We start from the raw sequence: 24579 nt of genomic DNA on the forward strand, positions 1-24579 counted from the left end.
AAGAAGATCTCGGGCTCGATCTGGTTTAGTATCAAGGTGATTTTTTTCTATTTCTATATATATGGGTTCATGTAGCATTTCCACGATATCGTTATGATCAATTAATAGGACTTGGCTGAAAAGTGTTCTTGCCTCCATCATTAGCTCGGGTAGTTGTCGTTTCTGGTGTTTCACTTACCTTTAAATGGGCTCCCTTAATTATGTGTGATGAATTCTCAAGTTGCTCAAACCTGGTAAAAGGAATTTCTCTTGTAGAGAAATGGGAAGCGGGCTAGTCCCCAAAAATACTCATTTTTTTGTCATTGGGGCCCAAAATCTTCCTTGTTGAGACTTGACTTGTAATCTTTCTATACTACATGACACAAGTGACGGGTGAAGTTAAAGCAGACACAGTCAGTATAAAGAATGTTTCTCGAGCCCACAGAGCGGTACGAACGACTCAGTCAGATGTGCTCGAGACTGAATATGCAGCCATGGAACTGCAAAATCCCTCATGAGACTCCAGTTCGAGTCAATCATGCTTGTCAGCCTTCATCATTGCAACTTTGGCAACCCAACTGAACAAATTCAGTGACGTGACTTATGTAGCGAAAGGTTTTCTGTAGTGGAACCTGTCGACGTTCAGTCTATGAATCCACAGTGTGATGTTCTCAATTCAAAGTGGACTTTGGGGTCAAAGACTAGACCAAAGGTGCCTAATAGCGTAGAGAGACTCATTGGGTAGCAAATCTCATCCTCAGCTAAACCAAGCCCCAGGTGGTAGCCTAATCGAAGAAATTGAGCTTGTGCCCAAGCCCACCTTTTTCTAAAATATCAATGTGGTCTCGAGAAGGTTTGGAACCCTCATCGCGAATTTCATGTGGGATATCTACCAAAGGTTACCAAGAATGGTCATGGATCAATACTGGATTGAGGAGAAGGGACTGCACGTCGAATGAAGCTTGGGTTGACGAGGTCGCTATCAAGGTAGAGACATCATCTGTTCATGGAAAACTGAATACTTATATGATATAAGGATGCCACAACCAAGTTGGCGTGGATCCAAGGTCATTCTAGCAACATTTTCGATTGTAGTATATTTGCACTACATGGATTAGAGTTGACCGAACAAGGGGTCCCACTTGGAGATTCAATCGAACTACTATACATTGCACGGTTCGAGCATGCATGAACCATTTCACGAAGTATGTGTCCAGATAGGCCAAAGTCTCGATAGTTAGCTTTCAGTCTTCCAATTAAAAAACAACGTCGATGATTGTGGGTGCACTATTACGCGGTGGGGATTGTCACTTTCCATGAATTTTCCATTTCTCACCCAACGATGGAACTTTGCATAGACAATAAAATATACAAGAAATCCAAGTAAAACAACGAGCAAATGTGATTTTATATAAATAATAATAATAACAATTGATGTGTAGTTCTTTCTCTAAAGTTTAGAAGTTTCGATCTTTATTTCAATAAAAGTGACGTGAACTATAAAGATTCATTCATGAAAAAAAAAATTGAAACGTTGGAGATATGGAAACCTTGATTTAGGAATATTATATAGAATTGAATGAAAGATATGAATTTATAAGTTTGTAACAAACAATTAAGCAAAGCAAAAGAAGAAGTTAGTATTATTAAAATTAAAAAAGAGAGAAAATAAATATGAATTGAAAAAGAAGGTGAAGGGTGGGGGCATTTTGTCATTTTGTGTTTTAAATTTATATTTGATAAAGAATTTTGGGGTGTACTTAGATTTGGTAAATTGCCCCCACAGAATTACCAAAATTTCAATTGGCTTCCCCACCCCTCAGTACCACTTTCTCTCCTCTGACACCCTTTACGTACCCTTTTTCGATTTCCTCTGTCAGACAATATAACCAATAATTAATTAATTCCCTCTTTTATCTCAATTATTCCATCTCTTCAAAACAAACCCATCTCATATGAAATACCCATCAACTTTATATTTTACATAAAGTTTAAAATTTTTTAACTTTCAAAAATTTTAATATATTCTTCAACTTTTCAAATAAGTTTAAAATATTCTGATGGTTACTTTTGAATGAAAATCGTTAATGTTTTGTGTCTTAAATATCTTTTAAACTTTCAAAAATTTCAAAAAATCTTTAAGTTTGAAAACAAAAAGAAAAAGAATTTAAAAAATTTATATGAACAAAAACCATTAATATCCTCTTATTATCTATTTTTCTTCTTTTTTCCTCTCATTTCTTCTTCACTACTCTCTTACTCTCTTTTTATTTGTTAACTTTTTAATATTTGTTTATCTTAAAAATAAATAAATAAAACTGTAATGTATTATGTGTTAATAACCAAATACATTTTTTCTATTTAACTATCTATTGTTTTGGTGCGCTTGAAGAGATGTTTTGATTTTGAACTTTTTTGACATTTTATGAGATTTCATGATTTAATCTAAAATTTTAGTTGCTGAGAAAATTGGTATAAAAATTGAAAAAAATAAGAGAAAATTAGAGTATTTACATGGAAAAAAATTTGAGAATAACTATATAATTTATTGAAAAAAATTTTGAACTTCAGAAAACTATATTAACAGTTTCTGTTCATGTACTAACGACAAATTTATCTTTTTTCTTTTAACTATTTTTAAATTTAAAGGAATTTATGAAAATTTTGAAAGTTCAATAGAATTTTTTAAACAAAACTTTAATGGTTTTCTTCCAAAACTAAGTGTTTTTTTAATTTTTATTTTCGAAAGTTTAAGGATATTTTTTAAACCAAGGGCATTTTCATAATTTAACCTAAAAACAATTACCCACCTCTAAACCCAAACATAATCACATTAACCCAACCCCCTCTCTATATCTTTTACCAACATACTCATTCCCAAGCTTGGAAAATTTTCTAATATCAATCATAACATCTATATATTATATGATATTAAATTTGAGGGAATGAGTTATTTGATTGAGATGAAACAACTAATAAAACTTACTTGATTTGAAATGTTTATGAATTATGTGCAAATCCCTTGTTTTGTTTTGTGAGATGGAGTGTTAGAAAAGGAAGATGAAAGAGCAACAACTAATACAAGGTATCATTAAATTAAATGTTTGAAAAGACAGTCACAATATCTTGGTCATTTGGCATTATTTACAATCAATAGCATGTGTGGCAATCCTTAAACGTAGGGTCCAAATCCAGCTCAAACACACTCCTTTTTCTTTTTTTTTTTTATCCCTTCATTTTCAAATTTCCTTAGCTGCAAGCAAACAAAAATACTGTCCAACAGTCCCAAAAGTTGTTCAGTGAGTCAGAAAAAGAAGATGGTGCAAATGCTTCCACATTTTTTTTCATGAAAAAAGAACAATCTCAATTCTCATAGGAAAATACCACCCCAATAAACCCAACTGGTCAACTGTACATGAAAAGAAAATAAAAAAGAAACCTTTGAACATTACGACCATAACACTAAAAAAGCCAAAACTAATCCCTCCCCCAAAAGAAAATAAGCGACATCGCAGGTACAAGAGCCTAAGCTTACTTGTTTGGATCTTATGATAGACAGTAGAGACACTACCAACCCCAACTAAAGTTGTTCAAATGCTAAGAAGATCTGGTGGCGGCTGCTGCTGTTGGTCTTTTTTCTTCTTGGTTCCTGTTGTTGGAAGGTCTAAATCGGCAGCTGGTGGTGGTGGGGGTGGTGAGGTGTTGGGGAGTGTTGAATCTCCTCCTGGTTTTGAAGATGGTGGCTGAGGAATCTCTGATAAGATTTGGATCACTTCCCGCATTGTGGGGCGCTCCACTGCCTGTTCCTCGACGCACAGCATTGCGACGTAGAAGACGTGCATCACTTCGTGGAGAGGCACGGAGGAGAGCCTTGGATCAAGGATTTTCACTACCTCTTCCTTGTTTGAGTCTGTCAGTTTTCTAACCCATTGAACTATGTCGACACCGTCCCCGAATTCTCCAACGGGTTTTCTTCCACTAACAAGCTCTAACAGGACAACTCCAAAGCTATATACGTCACTCTTCTCGTCAACTTTTAGCGTGTAGGCGTATTCTGAAAGGAAAAAAAGATGAAAATTTTTTCAAGAATCAGAATCATTGAATGTGTACCTTCCAGAAAATTAACAATTTTCACACCATTGATCATCCAACTTTGGACTTGAAGTGGGAAGCAATTCATAATAGATTACACATTGAAGAGAACTTTGTCAGTCAGTCGTAGGATGCAGTAAAAAACATTATGATTCATTCATGTACTTGCAAAACTGATCACCACTAATGTTCTCACATGGCACAAAATTAACTAACTCGGCCGTATTCTTCACAAACTCTAGATCATGCATACGAGTCAAAGAAAAATAAAGCTAAAACACATCAAAACAAGAGTTAAGATTCAAAATTCGAGTCTTAGGGCGAAAATTTCAAGGTCGGAATCATACCTGGGGCAATATATCCATAAGAACCAGCAATGGCAGACATGCACTCAGAAGTGCCGGAATCCTGTAAGAACTTGGCGAGGCCAAAATCAGCAACATGAGCTTCAAAATTAGTGTCAAGAAGTATGTTGTTTGATTTAACATCTCGATGAACAATGAGTGGCGAGCAATCGTGGTGGAGATAACAAAGCCCTTTAGCTGCTTCAATAGCAATCTTATACCTTGTATCCCACTGAAGGTGGCCTCCTTTTTTGCCATGAAGAACTTCCCCCAAACTCCCATTAGGCATAAATTCATAAATCAAAAGATTAGTCTCATGGTTTGAACAAAACCCCAATAGTCTTACAATATGTCGATGTCGAATCCTCCCAAGAGTTTGAATCTCAGCATTGAATCCATGGTCATGGGACGATCCACGGCTCATCGCCGGCAGCCTTTTGACGGCGACCTGGTCACCATTTGGCATGGCGCCTTTATAGACAATTCCAGCCCCTCCTTTTCCAATAATGTTATCCTCTTTCAAGCAATCAAGAACATCATCAACTGTGAAATCTAGGCGTTGGAAAGAAGTTAATTTCCAAGCCCGAGACTCACTGGCTCTCTTTAACGATCGAGCTTTGATGATGGCAGCAACTGCAAATGCAATGGAGCAAAGAAGCAGACCAATTACAAGGAGGAGCTTCAGAGAAGCAGAGAGAGGGCCCTTTACATGTTGTTGGTAATTGCTATTGGCAACCCCATCTTTGCATGGTCCCAAATATGGACCGCAGAGATCAGGATTTCCCAAAAACGATGTGTAATTGAAGTAACTGAATTGCCCAGTTCCCGGAACTAAACCGGAGAGGTTGTTGTATGAGAAATCCACGGAGGTTAAACTCTGCATGCTGGCTATGGAGGCAGGGATTCCGCCGACTAAATGGTTTTTTGAGAGATTCAGGTAATTCAATATCCTCATACTGGTAATCTCGTTTGGGATTTCTCCTGAGAGCTCGTTTCGGCTGAGATCAACGAAGGTTAGAAGCTTGCATTGGCTAATCTCCGGCGCGATTGGACCCGATAACTTATTATTACTGAAATCTATCTTCGAAAGTTGCTGTAACCGCCCAATCTCAGGTGGGATTTGACCGGAGAACTTGTTTCCGTCGAGGAGTAGTTTCTGGACGCCGGAGAAGTTGCCGATTGTCGGCGGAATCGATCCGGTGAGTCGGTTGTTGGAGAGACTAATCTGGCCGAGATTCAATGAGATAGAATCGGTTATTGGGAACTCGCCGGAGAGGAAATTGTCCTGTAACTCCACCTGGGACAGCTTCGGAAGACTCAGAAGCCCCTTTGGGATGGATCCATTGAGAAAATTTTCCCCCATACGAATACGATTAAGCGAAACGCATTTGCCTAACGACTCTGGGATTGGACCAAACAAGAAATTGCTCAATGCGATCAGAGTTTGAAGCCGATTACCGTAGCACATATCGGGAGGAAGAGTTCCAGTCAGCTTATTGGAAGAAAGATCTAATATCTGAAGCATTCCGTTCTTCCCCAGGTTCTGTGGGATGGCTTCCGTAAAATTATTCTCCCATAACTGCAACACCTCCAGCTTCGGCAAGTCGCCAATAAAGGAAGGAATTGCCCCATGTAGCTTGTTTCTAAACAGATTCAACAGCGTCAAGTTCTTCAACTGGGCGAACGAGGCGGGAATCTCACCCACAAGCATATTGTTCGACAAATCCAACGATTTCAAGCTGTTCAACTCTCCAATCTCCTGTGTCAATGGGCCAGATAGAGCATTAACTTGGAGAAACAGAGTATCGAGATTCTGCAGCTTTCCAAGCTCCGGGGGAATCCGGCCAGACAGTCCGCAGTTCGCAGCGTCCAACCTTACCAACTCCGACAAATTACCAATCTCAGCCGGAATACCGCCGTCGTAGGCGTTGAAGTAGCCAATGTAAAGCTCACGAAGGTTCGTCAGGTTTCCGATCTCCGGCGGTATCGGACCGCTAAGTTCGTTACCGGAAACCGCCAAGTACTCCAAAGACTGCATCCGACCCACTTCCGGCGGGATCCGCCCGGCAAAGAAATTTCCACCCAAATGCAAATGGCGAAGGCTCGACATTTCAGTGACAACAATGGGAAAATCTCCAGTCATATTGTTGTTATACAGGTCAAGAACCTGCAGATTCTGGAGCTGCGAAAGCCGTGAAGGGAACGACCCATCGAACACATTATTAGACAGGTTAAGGAGCCGAAGCGAAGAGATTGAAGAAATCTCCGGCGGGATTGGACCGGAAAACTCATTGGCAGCAAGAGAAAGATTAGTAAGAAATCTTAAAAAAGCAACATCAGAGGAAAGGGAACCAGAAAGGCCGAGACCAGTGAGGTCTAAGGCAGTGACATGGCGACGAAGATCACAAGTGACCCCAAACCAAGTACAGTGACTGGTGGAAGCGTTCCAGGAAGAGAGTGAGGATTTGGGGTCGCCGATAATGGAGGTTTTGAGGGAGAGAAGAGCTCGGTACTCAGAAATACGAGCAGAAAGAGAGTGATGAATGTTGAGTTGTAAAAGACAAAGGAGAAGAAGAAGAAGACGCATTTTGTTAGTGGGTTTGTTGATGGAATGAGAAATGGAGGATTTGCTTGGGATGTTCTTCAATGGCTGATTTCTGCAAATTTGCAGAGTTAGTTTGAAATGGGGTAAAGAGGTGAAGAAGGAGCGAGAGCTCAGTGAGAAGAACAAGTGGGTTTGGGGGGGACCTCAATAAAGTGAATCATGTCGCACATTTTACATTTGAATATATATATTTTTTCTTTTCAAAATTTTTAAGCTTTCTGACTTTATAATATAGAGTTCATATCTTAATGTGTACATTTATATATATATTTATTTATTTATATATATCTGTTAGTAGCTCGATGGTCTACAGAAGTCATTAAATACCCTAGTTAAAAATTATATGTTATTTTTTTTTTATAGAATTAAAAATTATATGTTAGTTGATTGAATAGGATAGGTCTGATATAAGATTTGTCTACTCGCTCACATTCTTATAATAATAATAATAATTGGACTGGAAATTAAAACAATAACTGTAAATGGCTAATTTCCATCACCTTTTTAATTTATATGGTTGTATGAGAATTAAAATTTTTAACCCAAAAAAATAGAGTACATTACAATTTCGGCATAGCTCACTTGGCATCTTTTCTTGGAATCTGTAAGCATAAAAAACATTGAATATTGGTGTCTTATTCGAAGCACTAGTTGTATAGCCGTAATTTTATTTATTTTTTTATTTTATTTTTTTTTGGAAAATTTCAATTTACTCTATCAATTTATGATGTTATTTTTAAAATATCATATTAACCTTTAAAATTTTTATAAGTGAATTAATTTAGATACATAATTAAAATTATTTATGGTAATTATTCATATATCAATTTTTACATTCGTGTAGACTTCTTAAAATATCATATTAACATTTTTAAAAATAAATATCAGATTAATAAAATAAACTATTATATATAATATGTTAACTATTTTCAAAAGAAATAATAATTGAGAGGCTAAATTGATTTGTTTATAAAGATATAAATTAATGCAATAACTATGAAGGTTTAAATTGATATAACATCATGAAATATAAATTGATATTTCTTGTACATTTGTGAAGCACCCATGAGTCCATGATTTGGACAAAAATTCTCAGGCAATATTATTTTCCTTCTTTAACCTAATAAATCTGGATATGTTGAATAAACTATATATATATATTTCACAATTTTTCAGCCATAGTTGTTCTCATCTTTTTCAATGAAACATTTGAGCAACCAAATTTCGGGGAAAAAAGAAGATGGAGAATGGGAGCTTCCATCTCTAGAAAAAAAAAAAAAAAAAAGAAGTTATGCTAATTATCATGTTGACCTAGGTTCATTTTGGCCGTAGAATTTATTTAATTAAAAACAAATTTATGATATTAACCTAATACTTTGTATTTTTTATATTTATACAATTTTTAAAGGAAATTTATATAATTAGGAACATGCCTTCAACATATGAAAAATTGTAGATATGACAAAATTCTCAAATTTAAATTTTCATTAATTCTGTATTCCAATTTTTCACTTTTAACAAACTTACGTTTTTTTAGTATATCAATCAACTTATATACCACATTTAAAGTATATCGGTTTTGTATTTTTTCCATTGATTTAGATATTTTTTGTTTATGAGTTATTACTCGCTTTAATTTTTGTATTTGCTACATTTTTTTGTCCCTTTTGTAGGTTTTGTTTCTTTTCAAACGATGTTGTTTCTTTCACTTTAAGTACAAATGTACAATAGCATAAGAAATTCAACTTAAAGCTCACTAATACTTAATTTAATATACTCACTTTGACAATTTGGACGTGTTTGAAATAACTAGAGAAAAAATATTTTAAAAAATCATTTTATGATTTTTTTTAAATACTTAAATAAATACTTCAATCATGCATCAATAGTAATCAAGTGTTTATCAATAACATATCAACAGTGTATCATGCGTATACTAATAATGTGTCAAGTGTATATCAACAGTGCATCACATGTGTATCCATAGTATATCAAGGGTATCAAGGATATCCAGTGTATCGAGTGTATCAAATGTATCACCTGAGTTAAACTTGTTTTTAATTATTGTTGCAAAAAAAAAAAAAAAAAAAAAAAGGGGCTATGAGCCTAATTTTTTAAATTTATTTTACCAAATCTACAATAAACACATTTTTTAAACATTGTTTCTCTCGGATAATATACATCTTGCCTATAATTTGAATCTAAAATTCGATATATTTTAGTAACAACGATAATAATAATAGAGCAAACAATAACTTTGTTAGATTTTAAAGAATAAAATGAAATTCTCTTAAGAGGTTAGACATTCAAATCTTTCTACTTTTTGCATCATTTTTTTTTTTTTTGGTTATAAAAGTCAATTAAGGAAAGAGGTTACTAGGAAAAAGAAAAAAAAGTTAATGATTATAAAAACTTAATCGTTTTAAAATATTATTGAACATTACACTTAATTTGTCTAAATAAGCATATCTCACTATTTAACATGCACTAAGTTGAAGTTCAATTGTCGTACTTCATTTGTTGTACACTCGTACTCAAAAATTACATGCAATTTTTTCTTTATAAATGATTTTTTCATTTATGTAAAATGAATCCCCTATCTTTGATATATATAATATATCAATGGCTAAGTAATGTCTAGGTATTTAAACTCTTAAACATAACCTTTCAAATGTGATCATTTTTTTTTGTTAGCACCTATAAAAATAATAATTTATAGTATGTTTATTATTATTGAATGAATTTAAATCATCGGAAGTGTTTTTTAAAAATATCTTCATGAGTAAAAGGAATATTAAATATTTAATCAATTTAAAAACTAATCCTCACGAAAGTCAAATCTTCACTATAAAAAATAGTCTTAAATTAATTAAGATTTTGTTTAAATGATCTCATTTATTAAGATAAAAAAAAATGCTTATGTTCGTCTAAATCATTCAAAATCCTATATTAAACTCACCTAAATTAATTTCAAGTTACTTATAAAAAATTGATTTTGTTTTTAAAAAAACAAGGTCTTCTTGTTCCTTTTTTTTTTTTTTTTTTTTTTTGTAAAGTTATTTCAAACACTATTATTTCATTTGAGTTAAAGAAAAATGGAGAAAAGATTAGGGTCCACTAAGATATTATGTATGTTTTTTTTTTAACTTCTTAAACAAATAGCAAATTTAAGTTTGAATAATGTTTAATCCACTATTATATATATAGTGTTTTTATTAGCCTTAGAGGTAGACTAATCAAGCTCCTGATTTTTGCAATAATTGATGTATTTAGATTACATATTTCCATCTCTTTTTGAACAAGTGGTTAAATTTGGTGGAGTTGTTGAAGATCTTATTATTATCATTTATTATTATTTCTTTAGTGCAGAGTTGTTAAGCATTAAAATACACCATTAATAGCATTTCCAATTTAATTTCCTTCCAGCAATTTCTTCCATGTTTTCCTTTTTTCTTCATTATTTTCAGCAATACTTTGTGCATAAAAATTGCATAAATTATCATCCTGTCCGTACAATTCAATTTCTTCACCCACATATTATCAAATATATATATCATCTTTATGTATCTCCTTTAATCATAAAAAAAAAAAAAAATTATCACGTGACAAATTGTGATTAAATAATATGGAGATACATTCAAGTATTTTTTTGTCGTATTTTGATATATTCACAAGAAAAATTACATTATCCATCTTACTTAGAAAAATTGTTAGAAAAAACAAAAAAACAATTTGAATCAATGATGCTCGGTAGGTGCAAATAAAATCCCACATAGGAAGATAATTGTCTCAATTATTTTTAAGGCTCGGTTAACTATTCTATTTCTAATTTTTGGTTTTTAAAAATTTAGTATATTTCCTTTCAATTTCTTACCATGAGTTGTATCTTTCGAATTTTTAGTCAAATTTCAAGAACAAAATCAAATTTATAAAAATTATTTGTTTAGTTTTCAAAACTTAGCTTAGTTTTCTAAATCATTGGTAAAAAGTAAATAACAAAGCAAGAAATTTAGAGATAGAAGAGTATTTACAAGTTTAATTTTTTTTAAAAAAAAATGTTTACCAACAAAGCCTATTATTATTTTTGGTAATTTAAAAAAAAAAAAAAAAAAGCAATAAAGTGTATGTACCCAAAATAGACATGTTTCTAAAAAGAAGCTTTTTGAGCAAAAATTGATCCTTGTTTTAAAGTATGTGTAAATTTGAACCAAAATATAAAATGAAAAGAAAAAAGTTTATTTGAAGAAGAGAAAAAGAAAGTTACTGAAGAAGGCTAATTTTGTCAAGTAAGGAAAAAAGAGAGAGAAAAAAAAAAAAAGGAAATGATGATTAAAGAGTATAGTGAAAAGCGATGGTAGAAAATGGTAAAAGCAGTGTGGATAAGACACTAAACTTTTGAACGACTTTATGGAATAACTTTGCTTCTATTTTCTTGTTTCTGCGATCGTCTGTTACCTACTTTTTTTGTTTTTATGACCATAGTCTATAATAAAGCTGACTATTCTTTTTATTTACATTTCTCTAAACTTATGAAAAAAAAATATTAATCTATACTTCTTAAATAATTGTACCAATTTAAATTTCTAATTGTATCGACTTACATTTTTCATTATGTTTTGTTAAAAAAAATTTATGTTGAACTTATAATTTTATCGGTTAAACCTCTCAACTTTTATAAATGAATTAATTTACATTCTTAGTTATATATTTCTTTTGAGAATCTTTCATGTATTAACTCGAACTATTCATTTTGTAAAACCTATAATTGAAGAAGTCTACACATGTTTGAAAATTAATGCGTAGATGATTTTCAAAGGTAAATGATCTTAATTAATTGACTTATGAAATTCTAGAAGTTTGATTGACTATCAAATTATAAATTAGTCGATCAAAATTTTGGAGAGAATATAAATTGATACACTTGTGAAAGATTAAAATTTAAATTGATGCAATTATTAGTCCAGAGTTGTAATGGATACCAACCCTTAAAGTTTAGAGGTATTTTATATTTATCTTAAATTTGTTTAATCAATTATATATTTACTAAATTGTATTGGGAAACTTTTATGTTGTAGTTTACTTAAAGTTATTAACAATTTTAGAGATTTAAGACAGCTATGAGATAATCTTTTGCCTTTTGCTTTTAAAAATCAATTTTGAAAAAAAGAATTTAACCATTTTTTAACATTTTAAAAAAGGGATATTTTTAAAATATAACTTTTTAAAACTAAGTTGAGTATAATTTAATTAGTATAAAAAATGTACTCTGAGGTCCAAAGAATCAAAATTTCTTGTGTATGTCTCATATTATTGAACTCAATATATATTGGAGTTAGAGAAATATTTCACACGCCCACACACACATTAATAGCATGCACTTTTGCTAGGGCCTTTTGTGAGTTGAGAAAATATCGAATATGTTATGTGCCATGACCATTATTTGCATGTTTTATTTTTCAAGTTTATTCTTTGTGTATTCTAAGCACCAAGTATTGTGGTGTTTAGAAGTCAAGGTAGTCATTGTCGTGATACTTCAAATCTCATTTGAAGCATGAAAGATTGTAATCTTCATATCTAATATAATTTAGAGTTACAAAAGATGGAATGTAATTCAAAATTTGGGGCAAGTCAAAAAGTCAATATAAAATTTACTTTTTCTATCACAATATTACTTTTAACTATGATATACTTTGATTGTGAGAGGAGAATTAATTAGGCCATGTAACATTGGATTGCTCTAGTTTATTATAGACTATCTTAATTACAAACATGAAAGTTAGTTTTTCTCTTAAAAAATGAGTTCTATCTACACTACGTAGGAGATCAAATCTTCAAACTTAGAGAAACAACAAATACCTTATTTATTAATTTATATTAAAAAAAATATCTTTAGCTCATGTACCCACGCGAATAAATAAATAAATAGTTTCAGTTCATGTACTCTATCTTTTCATTCTGTTAATTTAAAACTAAACTCAAAGTGCATATATTTAGTGAAATAAAATTCGCACACCCACTTGATTCAAACAAAGATTATCACATTTTCTATTACATTTAGGTTGCCCTTTACATAAATTATAGACGAGGTCCACAACTTCCTTTCACATCACGTGATCAGTTATTGATCTGACGTTGACCTACCATCTGAAGACTAACTACCACATGTCTATCATGCAGTTTTTGATCATAGAATCGTGGACCGGATCCACGACTTTCTAACTTGTGTATTGGGTACACGAGTTAGTGGTCCCAAAAATCCCACTCATTCCTTCTTCGATTAGTTTCTTCCTCATCTCCAACATTTTTCTTTCTTCATCTCTGTCCCAACCAGCTGCAAGCCGCTCATCCACCATCCGCCATCTGCTCTATCGTCCGCCATTCTCCCTACCGCCACTGTTATGCCGTTGTAGATCGTAGGTACTTTTTTTCTTCAACATATGAGATTGTGGCTTGAATATCCTTAAATCTAGTATTTTGTTTAGATGTATGCATGAAAAGCTAGAGTTTTGAACTAGTTTTGTTTAAAATGTGGAAGATCCAATGTGTAAAGGTTGTTTTTCTAAGATTTCGTATTTTATGACCATTAGATTGGATTTGAAATTTCTTTTTTGGATTGTTTGGATTTGGACTTGAAAATTTGGATTGTTTTTTAGTTTATTATTGTAGTTTGGTTGATGTTGGATTGGACTGTAGTTTGTTTGTTTTTAAAAAGAAAAAAAAATTGGACTAATCTTGAATTTGAGTTTAGATTATCAATTGGATTGGTGTTGGATTGGACGGTTAGTATTTAACCTATTAAGTTAGACTAATATTTTTTCAACTATAACAGTTGTAAACATTTGAGTAAATATGTCGTTAAATCATGAAGATTTAGTCATTCTTGAACTTGGAAATGCTAAAGATAGTGAAATTGATGTAGAACTTGATGAATTGTTTGGAATCGATGGAAGTGCAGAACATAAAAATGAGTTAGTACCGTCGGGTATGTTCACCCAAATAGATTGGAACGTTACTAATTCAGTCTGTGAACAAGGATTGGCATTGGAAGAAAGGAGTAGATCCATAGATAATTATAGTTTCATATAAAAAGGAGTGTTATTTGACACTAAAGAAGATCTACAATTGGTCATAAAAAAGTACTACGTGTGTAACATCCCGAATTTCAGGAAAAGTTAGTTAATTATCTAAAATTATTGAGTTTAAATTTCCCTTTCATTTGGGAAATTGGGATTAAAGTGAAATAATTGAAAAACTTTAGTTAAATTGAATTTAATTGATTAGATATTCAACTATCTTGAAAATATTGAATTTTGCTTCCCTTTGATTTTAGATTTTAGGGCCAACTTAAAAAAAAAATTAAGGAGATAATTAATTTCATGTGATTTTGAATTGATTTAAATATTTGGAAGGATTTAATTTGTATCAAATTGATGGATATTATGTCATTTAATTTTAGTTTTTGAAGCCTAAATTAAGATAATTTGAAAAGTTAATTGATTTTAATTTAATAGAATATTTTGAAGATATTGTGATAAAATATTTTATTTATCTTTTCAAAATTTGAAAAAAAAAATAATTTGAGATTTTTAGAAATTAGATGAGAGTGAAAAGAGGCAAAAAAATCGGGAAGAAAGCAATTCGATTTTTCAGTGACAACTTTCACAAAATTGTCGAATTCTGAAGTTTGAACCATTGAATCGTACTCAAATTTGGTTAGTATGTTCGAGACATATAGAGTTTCATTTTGAACGGTTGGATCATTGTTTGAAGCTCTAGTTTTTTTCGTAATCACTGTTGAATAAAATCTGTAAAACTAGAAATTTCTCTTCTCTCACTCTCGTAAACGCTCCTCATGCAAGACCCTCACTACCAGTCGTTAGCCTAAACAATTTATGTCGTCCAACAGCAACACCTGCTGCCTATCTATGGTTGTCACCGCTGCTAATGCCATTGTCATCAAATTCATATTTTGGGTAAGTTTTATAATTCTTAGAGGTTTTTGATCCCCCATTAGCTTTTGGCCCAAATTGGTTATTATCCTTTACATTTCGCTTTTAGATTGAAGTTTGGGAGCATTTTTGGTCACTGTCCAACAAGCGAAATGAGTTTTTAAGCATTTACTATTCGAAGTTTGGAGATTAGTGGCGTGCTTTCTAGTAGGATTTACGATCGTTCGGTCCTTTCATTGGTTTTATTTCAAGTAAATTGTTGGAGTTGATTATCGAGATAACTGTCCTTAACTTAATTTGAGGTAAGTGAATCTATTACTGGAGTTTCCATGTCAGACACCCTATTTTAGGTTTATCAAGTTACTTATTGGGATCTAGAAGCTAGACTTGGAAGTTGTAATATCTTATTGTGTATGTATGTATGCTTTTTTTTTTGGAGTTTGAGTATGTTTGAGACTGCGTGTTATGTTATGATATGAGCTGTGGAACTACCCATGAAATATTTGTATATGCTGCATAATTAGACAAGTAGGAGCGATACACCGTCTCATCTCAATGCATATATATTTACAAGAGGGAAATTTGTACGGATGATCAAAAAAATTGGGTCCAAAATGTTAAATGACCCTTTTTTTAAAAATAATGTCAATTGACCCTCTGTCGATATCATCGTCCTACCAAATTACTTAATTTGCTCTTACACCGGTCTTACGCACGAGGTAAATCTCGCTATTGTCTGATGACACGCTCTCGCTGTTGCTCTCGCTTGAAATTTCCTAGTTGATGTGATTGTTCGTCAGTGTACTGTTGATTTGACAAAATGTCATGACGGAAGCCTCAAATCAAATCAATAATACCTAAACACAATACAATGATGATTTCTTTAAACTCTAAACTCCATTTCAAAATTGATTACTTCTCTGGTTTTCGACGGTTTGTTGAAAGGAGATTTTTCGAACGGGGATATCCAAGAAGAGGCTTTCTCAGTAAGGAACATAACAGCTTTTTCAGAAAGGTGAAATATTATTATTTTGAGTCTGTTTAATTATTTTTGATGTGTTATTTCTGGAAGGGTAGCATTACGAAATTTTGTATTAGGAGAGAGTAAGAAAGAGGAAGAGTAAGAAAGAGAGCGAGATTATGAGAGAGAGCGAGAGTGCACTTCAATTGCTTGTACAGCTTAATGACAAATGTTCTCTTACTTTGTAGGATGACAGGAAATTGTATATTTATTCGATTTGGAGGTGCTTGGGATGAGAATGAAAGTTCGTATATTGGGGGACAGTTGAAAAGAATCGTTGTATCCCCTACAGTGAATTATGAAGAACTTAAATCTTGCATTTACAGGGCTATAAAAATCAGTTCTTCAGAGCTTGATCTTATCCTGAAAGTTAAATATAATCTTGAATTTGAAGCCCCTCCGCAATGCATAACGGATGATGATGATCTTGAGTTCTTTCTTTTGCGAGAAAGGTTAGTAAACTTCAGATAGCTGTAACGTTGAAGTCTAAACAGGATGAAAGGGTTGGAATGGGGTTTGGAGATGTGAGTCATGATGATACGGACAGACAATTCGAGGAATCATATCAATTTCATCGGGAAGAGGCTAATATTCCATTGTCTAACAACACTGATATTCCACTGTCTACCAACATTGTACCATCAACATTCGATTATATGGATTGTGGTTCTTCAGTGGATGTGGATGTGAATGAGCAACTAGCAGGATTGAATGAAATGGATCATGATCATGGAGATGTGCGTCGTTCTACAGCGGCTTCAGTGGTTCCACCATCTGTGTCTTCAAATCATAGGACAAAGTTGATTATGCTTGGCACATCTTCATCTGGGATAGAGGACGTTGAAGTTGGTCAACTATTTTTGAGCAAAAAGGACTTGAAAATGAGATTGTCTATTCTGTCTATCAACAAAAATTTTGAATTTAAGGTCAGGAAATCAACCAAGTCTCTGTTCACTGTCAAATGCATTGGGGAGACATGTAAGTGGAGCCTTTGTGCAGTCAAAATGGAAGGGTATGGTATATTCAAGATCACAAAGTACTACAGTTCGCACACATGTTCCATAGGAATTTTGAATCACGACCATAGATAAGCAACTGCTACAGTTGTTGGTCAACTCATCAAAGATAAGTTCACGGGCATAGGACGTATTTATAAACCTTGTCATATCATTGAGGATATGAGGAGAGATTATGGCGTGAACATAAGTTATGATAAAGTGTGGTGTACAAGGAAAGCCGCGTATGACTACTGTGACTACTGTGAAACCCGATTGGCAAGTGAAGCTGATAAGGGTAGACGATATCGGGTGGAGCCTATTGATTGTTATCGAGCACACGTGCGAGATAATCGATTGGACGGTATTGTCAATCTTCACATGAAGGAATGCACGTGTAGGGAATTCGAATCACTTGGTATTCCGTGTTCCCATGTAATTGTTGTTACCAAGGAAAGAAATATACCCATCCACGGTCTTTGCAGTCGATTTTATACAGTGGACTCTCTAATGACTGTGTATGCGGAGCCTATAGCCACATATCTAAATGGAAAAGACCTTCTGGATACGTAGAAATGATTATCTTTCCTCCGAAGTTTATGCCACAAGCTGGGCGACGAAGAGTGAGAAGAATACCATCCAGAGGAGAATTTCGCAGGCAAATGAAGTGTGGTCGGTGTGGGAATTATGAACATAACTGCCAAAATTGTACTGAACTACTTACAACCTGGCGACGTGCCGAAAATGCCAGAAACCGAGACACGAACACCCCTCATCAAGTTTAGTTATAAATACCATTGACCATTTTCTATATGTCATACTCGTAACTTTTTCATACTTGTAACATACTTCATACTTTTTCATACTTGTAACATACTTCATTGTTTTTCATACTTCATACTTGTAATACATGATACTTGATACTTTCATCTTGTAAACAAAAAACAATAACAAGCTGGAGTATATTCATACTCTCTCAATCTTCATACTCTCTCCATCGTCATACTCTCTCAGTCTTCATACTTGTAACAAAAATGGATCATACTGAAAACAAAAAACAATAACTTCATACTCTATCAATCTTCATACTTGTAACAAAAGTGGATAACAAATACTCTCTCAATCTTCATACGTGTAACGAAAAACAATGACTTCATACACTTTCAATCTTCATATTTGAAACAAAATGGATAACAAATACATATCTCAATCTTCATACGTGTAAAAACAATGACTTCATACTCTCTCAATCCTCATACTTGTAACAAAATGGATAACAAACACTCTCACAATCTCGCTCTCTCTCACAATCTTGCTCTCTCTGAGCATCTCGCTCTCTCAATCTCGCCCTCTCTCACAATCTCACTCTCTCTCAACATCTCGCTCTCAATCTCGCTCTCTCTTACAATCTCGCTCTCTCTCATAATCTCGCTCTCTCAACTTTGAACTTTGAACCTTGAACCATATAATGTTCTAAGCTCAATTATGCATGTTATGATAAAATTCTGATGTTGAATTTTGAACTTTGAACTTATATGTTCTGATAAAATTTTGATACCGATAAGAGCAATAGCAGAACACATCCAAAACAATTATACAATGAATGTTTTTACAGAATACATACTTGAAACAAGATGGATAACAAACAAAGATTATACAATGAATGTTCTTTCAATTGGATGTGTTGTATAATTAGTTTTGGATGTGCTCTATTCTGATACTGATAAAATTCAATTATACAATGAAAAGAGCAGTAGCCAGGTGTTCTGATAAAATTCTGATACTGAACTGTTAACTTTGAACTTTGAACTTTTATAAAAAAAAATGTGTTCAATTATACAATGAATGTTTTTACATACATAAAAAATAAATGAATGTTGTTACATACATAAAAAATAAATGAATATTTTTACAAAGAATAAAAAATACAATGTTACATATAAAAAATATGGAGTGTTGCCTATAGCTGACACGCTAATTGCCTCATAGCGAATGTCATTGAGTCTGATTTTGTCCTCTTCACTTCTCTGAGCAACATGTGATGGACAATTGGGCTATTGAATACCATATCAATGTCAATAAATCGCCCAAAAACTACTCTCTTGAACATGGCCAACTGTGTTGGCGTGAGCTTCTCTTTGACAATCTTGTTTGCATTGGCAATGTGGGCCAAGCTGGTTACTTGACCGGGAAATCTGTCACCTTCAGCTATTCTGAAATGTGTAGCCATCTTAAATCACTCCTTCATTTATTAAAAAATTCAATCAGTAAACTCCTTCAGAAAAAAAAATGTAAAAAAACATTCTGTTTAAATCTCGCTAGAATGGATCTCGCTGGCATCGCTCTCGCTAGAATGGATCTCGCTGGCATCACTCTCGCTAGAATAGCTTTCACTAGTGTCGCTCTCTCTCACAATCTCGCTCTCTCCGATGTCACTCTCCCTTATCTCCCTCACATTATCTCTTTTTACTCGTCTTCAACCACATAACATATCGAAAACTAGAAAAAAAAAAAAAAAAAAAAAAACCATAGGTTCATTTATCTCTCCGGTGTCGCTCTCTCCGGCGTCGCTCTACCGATTTCACTCTTACTTATCTCGCTCACAAACTCTTTCTACTCGTATTCAACTATAGAACACATCCAAAACCAAAAAAAAAAAAAAACAAAAAAAACCATATTGAAAGAAAGATTTACCGTTAAGATTCGATTGAAAGCCAGAAGTAGAATCGTTTGCAAGCCGAAAATAGTTTTTTTTTTTCGTTTATGAGCAATATAGTCGTTAGCCTTGGAAAATTTGAATGAATAATAGTTTAATTTTAGTGGATTTTCTCAGTAAAAAGGTAAGAAGACGTAAGGGAAAATTAACTAATTTGGTAGGGCGATAACGTCAGTAGAGGGTTAATTGATATTATTTTTTAAAAAAGGGTCATTTGACATTTTGGACGCAATTTTTGGGACATCCGTACAAATTTTTCTTTACAAGGGATCGATGAGTCTAATTTCATGTTTGATGGTGAGCCTTCGGGCCGCTAAACATGCATGAATCAACAGGTTCATACTCATGTTACTTTTTCCATGTTTGACGGTGTGCCTTCAGGCCACTAGATATGCATGAACCGACAGGTACACGGTTATGTTTCTTTTTTCATGTGTTGACGGTGTGCCTTCAGGGGCCACTAAATATGCGTTAATCTACAGGTACACGTTTATGTTTCTTTTCTCATGATTGATAGTGTGCCTTCAGGCCACTAGACAGCGTGAACCGACAGGTACACGATTAATTTCTTTTCCTATGATTGACGGTGTGCATTCAGGCTACTAAACATGCGTGAACCGACAGGTACACGATTATGTTTCTTTTCTCATGATTGACGGTGCTCCACTAGACCACTAGACATGCAAGTTAAGGCGAGTCATGTTATCCCCTTAGTTAGCCATTAAGAAACAACTTCACCATGAAAGTTCCACTAACCACAAGCATTCACTACATGTGAATGCACAGCCTGATCTCGGTAATGGGATCACTTATTGGGTATTTTTATACTCATCCTTTATTCCTTTATATTTTCAGGGAATGACAAGAACAGATTGGCGAGTGACAGACAGGACTCGTGACAGAGCCATATGGGGACAAGAGAAATAGCTTTCGCTCAGTCTATGTATTTGTCATTTGAATGTTTTGAAACTAGAATTTAATGTGAGACAACAAATTTTAACGTTTTGAATGTTTTCTTTATGAATATTATTTTTTTAGGGGACCCCGAATAAAAGTTTTATTTATTTATTATTTATTTATTTTCGAGTTTATTTTGAAAAAGCTATCCTTATTATTTTAATGAATTTTTTTTTAACAAAATAACTGGGTTTTAAATGTGTATTTAGTCGTAACGACCTTTGTCAGAGTACTCGAAAGGTCGGGTTGTTACAACGTGATAGATCCGTATCAAATTTTTATAGGAGAATTGAACCAAAATATTTGGTATGTGAGATGCAAATAGTGGAAGGATGATTGTGATTGGAGGTTACGAGCTTGTTGGCGTAAAACTCATGGGATGTTTGAAATTACTAAACTTGAAATGGAGAAATCATTAATTGTTACGTTTGGTGATTTGGAGAAATCATATTCAGAGCTTCCATATTGATTGATGTTGTTGTGCATTACAATCCTGGAACACAATCGGATCAGTATTTTCTTCCATCTGATGTTTTATTAAATGTTGTGTATTACAATATGATAAGAGTTTTATTATCTTATGTTTTTCAAATGTATGATATGAAAATTATTTAGTATTAATTTTTTTCATCATTCAGAATAATTTTGTCCAAGATGTATAGCAGTATTCAGTACAACACAATTTGCTAGAGTTGGGTTCAATGTGTGACCAAACCTTGGTAAATGTAAAAAATATTATTCTGCAGATAAGACGACTCAATGTTGCTGATATTGATTGAAGACATATTCGTTGTAGACGACAACGGGAACAAGATGTAGCTAATCTATAGGCACACGAAGACGACCACCATGTGGAAGATTGAGTGACTTATAATTCAAACTTTTAGGTTCATATGAACTTCTATCTTGAAATTAAAAATAATAATAATAAAATTACATTTTATTTTGAGAAAATTAGTATGATATAGAAGAACAAGAACAAAATAAGTAAGGAAGAGAATTGTTAATTAAAAATTACAAAAACAATCAAAATTGAAAAAAAAAATACTAAAATTATGGATGGGATCCATGAGTTTAGTCTTCATTTTGACCAAGTCCATATGACTTACATGACACCATCTAACGTCTACGGGGTGATGACTAGATTAAATGATAATCGTGTACCCATTTTATCACACTACTTTTTCCTTCAACTCCACTTTCGAAATTTGTTTGCTATGTATCTTATTTTATTCTTTACTTTAAAAAATTACATTATTATTGTAGTTAAAAAAAGTTTTTTTTAAAAAAAAAAGGAAAAAGAAAAAGGTGAAGAGTGATAATGAAAGAGGTAATAATAGTTGGTGGGTTTGTGTGTTACAGAGATAAGATTGGTCAAACTCAAACCCATAGGCCAAAACCATATTTGTTATACTTACTGTCCCTCGATCCTATTTCTTTTGTCTCCCACTACCCCCTCTATTCTTCATTATTACCAAATGGACCACCCGTCTTTTTCGAAATTACTCTTTTACCCTTCTCAGCTTCTTAAGAAACTACCTTTCTGTAAGGGCTGCCACGTTAAGGCTGTGCGGCTGATGCTTACAGGACATCGCTAACCGACAAACTCACCTCAGATTGGACCCCCGATCGTTCTATATTCTATAAAATTAAACCCAAAAACCAAAATGACAAAACAGTCCTCCGCTCAGGGCAAAGAAAACGACACCATCCTCAATACTATAGGGGTTAAACATAAAAATTTAAATAACACAACAAAATAAGAAATACAGAAATTTAAATGAAAAACTTCAAAATCGGGGAAAAAGTACAACCTATTTAAGAGAAATATATTAGTAACAAATTGTTATAATCACAAACAATAATTCTCTTTCCAACTCCAATTACAAGAACACTCTCTCAAAACATTGTTATGTTGGGTAAAATTTTAACTTTCAAAATAAGAGAGAACCAACTTTTGGTTGGAGAATCCCACATTGAAAAATTTGATGTTGGAAGTACTCCAATCTTGAGTTTTGAATTTGGACTCCAAGAGGTACCTATGTTTTGGAGGGAGTGAGGAGATAGACCAATGTGGATTTGGTGGACGTCTCGGCACGTGTGATTATTGATTTTAATAAAAAAATATATTTTTTAATCAGAAAAAAAGAAAGGGCCCGCTCCGTTTGAGCTTTGTCCGCGCACGTTATGAGTCAGAGAGCCTTCTTCGCTCCCTACGATTCGACGTTGAAGGCCTACAATTCATTCTTCACTTTTCATTTCATTTTTCCTCTCTTCTTCCATTTTAGTTTTCCGAACAGTGAGTTTAAAAAGGGTGTGTGTTTTGGTCGGTAACGGTGTATTTTCGATCGGGTTCCTTTTGGCTGTTTTATCTTGGGGACGATGTGGCAATTTTCAGACCTGCTTGCACACTTGGGCAGAGCCGCGAAACGTTTTAAAGAGAACGAGCTCTGTGGCTCAGCCTATAACGAGTTTTTGTTTTGCAGGTTTGACTCTTTGCTTGACCGTCTAGTCTTGACTGTTTACTGTTAATCGTTTTGAGGGTCCAGTCGTTTCCAACACATTATACCACTCACATAAGGGAAGTAGTATTTATATTTGAAATTGAAATGATAAAAAAATAAAGACATAAATTGATTTTTATAGTTTTAAAAAAGAAAACTTTGATGTGTTACAATTGTTTTGGCATGTAATAAAAGGAAAATGCAAAATGAAGATTGATAGAGATGTAACGTAATTGAATGTTGGATGCAATGCCCTGTAATGTTGGGTTTATATTACAGGCACCGCACCATCCTAGCGTCCTCAACCGTAATTTCAATACCCCTAAATTGAATGACATTCTTATTTAGTTATTTTTCTTTGGGGTTTTCCAAGTGAAGTGGGAAGTTGTTTTTTGGGATCCTAAAGCTGAAGTAATGGAAACAAATGTGGATATGACATATTTGACCAAATTTATGAGAGGGGTATGGTATGGTAGGTGCCGAGTCTGAGGCCCGAGTTCGACTCACTTAAGGGAAGAGGGAATATAATAAAATAATCAGACATAGCTGATGCTTATGTATCTTTATATATTCAATTTCACACTGCCACTCCAATCCATGGATGAGAGAGATTCAGGGATTCAGTTGGTGGGTGTGTTTAATGTATTTATAAATTTTTAATTTACCATTCATCCATTAACTTATATATTTTCTTACTAGATTTTAGGACTATTTTTAAAATGTTTAAATAGGAAATATGAAAACCTCAACAAAAAAATAATGAGAAACACAATAACTTTTTTAAAAACTAAAAGCTAAAAACAAAATGGTTACTAAAAGGGATCATGGTTTTTTGTTTTTGATAATAAGTCTATTTTTTTTTCCAATTTCTTACAATGTTATACATATTTCTTAAGTATAATAATTGAACTTTTAGTTAAATTCTAAAAATGAGAATAAAATTTTAAAACTTACTTTTTTAGTTTTCAACACTTTGCTTGGTTTTTTTAAAATATTGGTAAAAAGTAGATAACAAAGCATGCAATTTCAAGATGAAAATGGTGTTTATAGATTTAATTTTCGAAAACTCAAAACTAAAAACCAAATAATTACCAAACAGGGTCTTAATCTTTAGTTTGTAGATTTTGAAAATTAAACTAAATGCCCTTTAAATTTCTTGCTCTGTGAATCTTTTTACCAATAATTTCCCAAAATCAGCCACATTTCAAAAACTAAAAAATAGTTTTTAAAAATTTTGTTTTTAATTTTTAGAATTTAACTAAAAAATCAACTCTTTTTACTCTAAAAAAGATGTAAACCATCATAAGAAATTAAGAGAAAATAAACTTACTTTTAGAAAATCAAAAACAAAAAATTAAAGTCTCGTTTGGTAACCATTTGATTTTTTGTTTTGGTTTTGAAAATTAAGTGTATAACA

At 33.0% G+C, this 24579-nt stretch overlaps 1 protein-coding gene across 1 annotated transcript; it reads right to left on the reverse strand.

The window, feature by feature from the left end:
* Positions 1 to 3297: 3297 nt before the first annotated feature.
* LOC120073237 (uncharacterized) lies at positions 3298 to 7222 on the reverse strand. The gene is made up of 2 exons (XM_039025961.2): positions 4419 to 7222; positions 3298 to 4033 (listed from the first exon to the last, which is right to left on the reverse strand). Exons 1-2 carry the CDS (start codon positions 7000 to 7002, stop codon positions 3570 to 3572), a joined length of 3048 nt encoding a protein of 1015 aa, XP_038881889.1. The 5' UTR covers positions 7003 to 7222; the 3' UTR covers positions 3298 to 3569.
* Between the last annotated feature and the right edge of the window lie 17357 nt (positions 7223 to 24579).

This window comes from Benincasa hispida, chromosome 3 (assembly GCF_027475165.1).
Source record: "Benincasa hispida cultivar pf3 chromosome 3, pf3_genome.v1.1, whole genome shotgun sequence".
Lineage (NCBI taxonomy): Eukaryota > Viridiplantae > Streptophyta > Magnoliopsida > Cucurbitales > Cucurbitaceae > Benincasa > Benincasa hispida.

What these genes read in the sequence shown, in the direction of transcription:
- LOC120073237 (XM_039025961.2), bottom strand. Translation starts at nt 7,002, where the DNA reads ATGCGTCTTCTTCTTCTTCTCCTTTGTCTTTTACAACTCAACATTCAT. An exon ending in TTATGGATATATTGCCCCAG is followed by an intron (nt 4,034 to 4,418) that starts GTATGATTCCGA and finishes TTTTCCTTTCAG; the next exon opens with AATACGCCTACACGCTAAAA.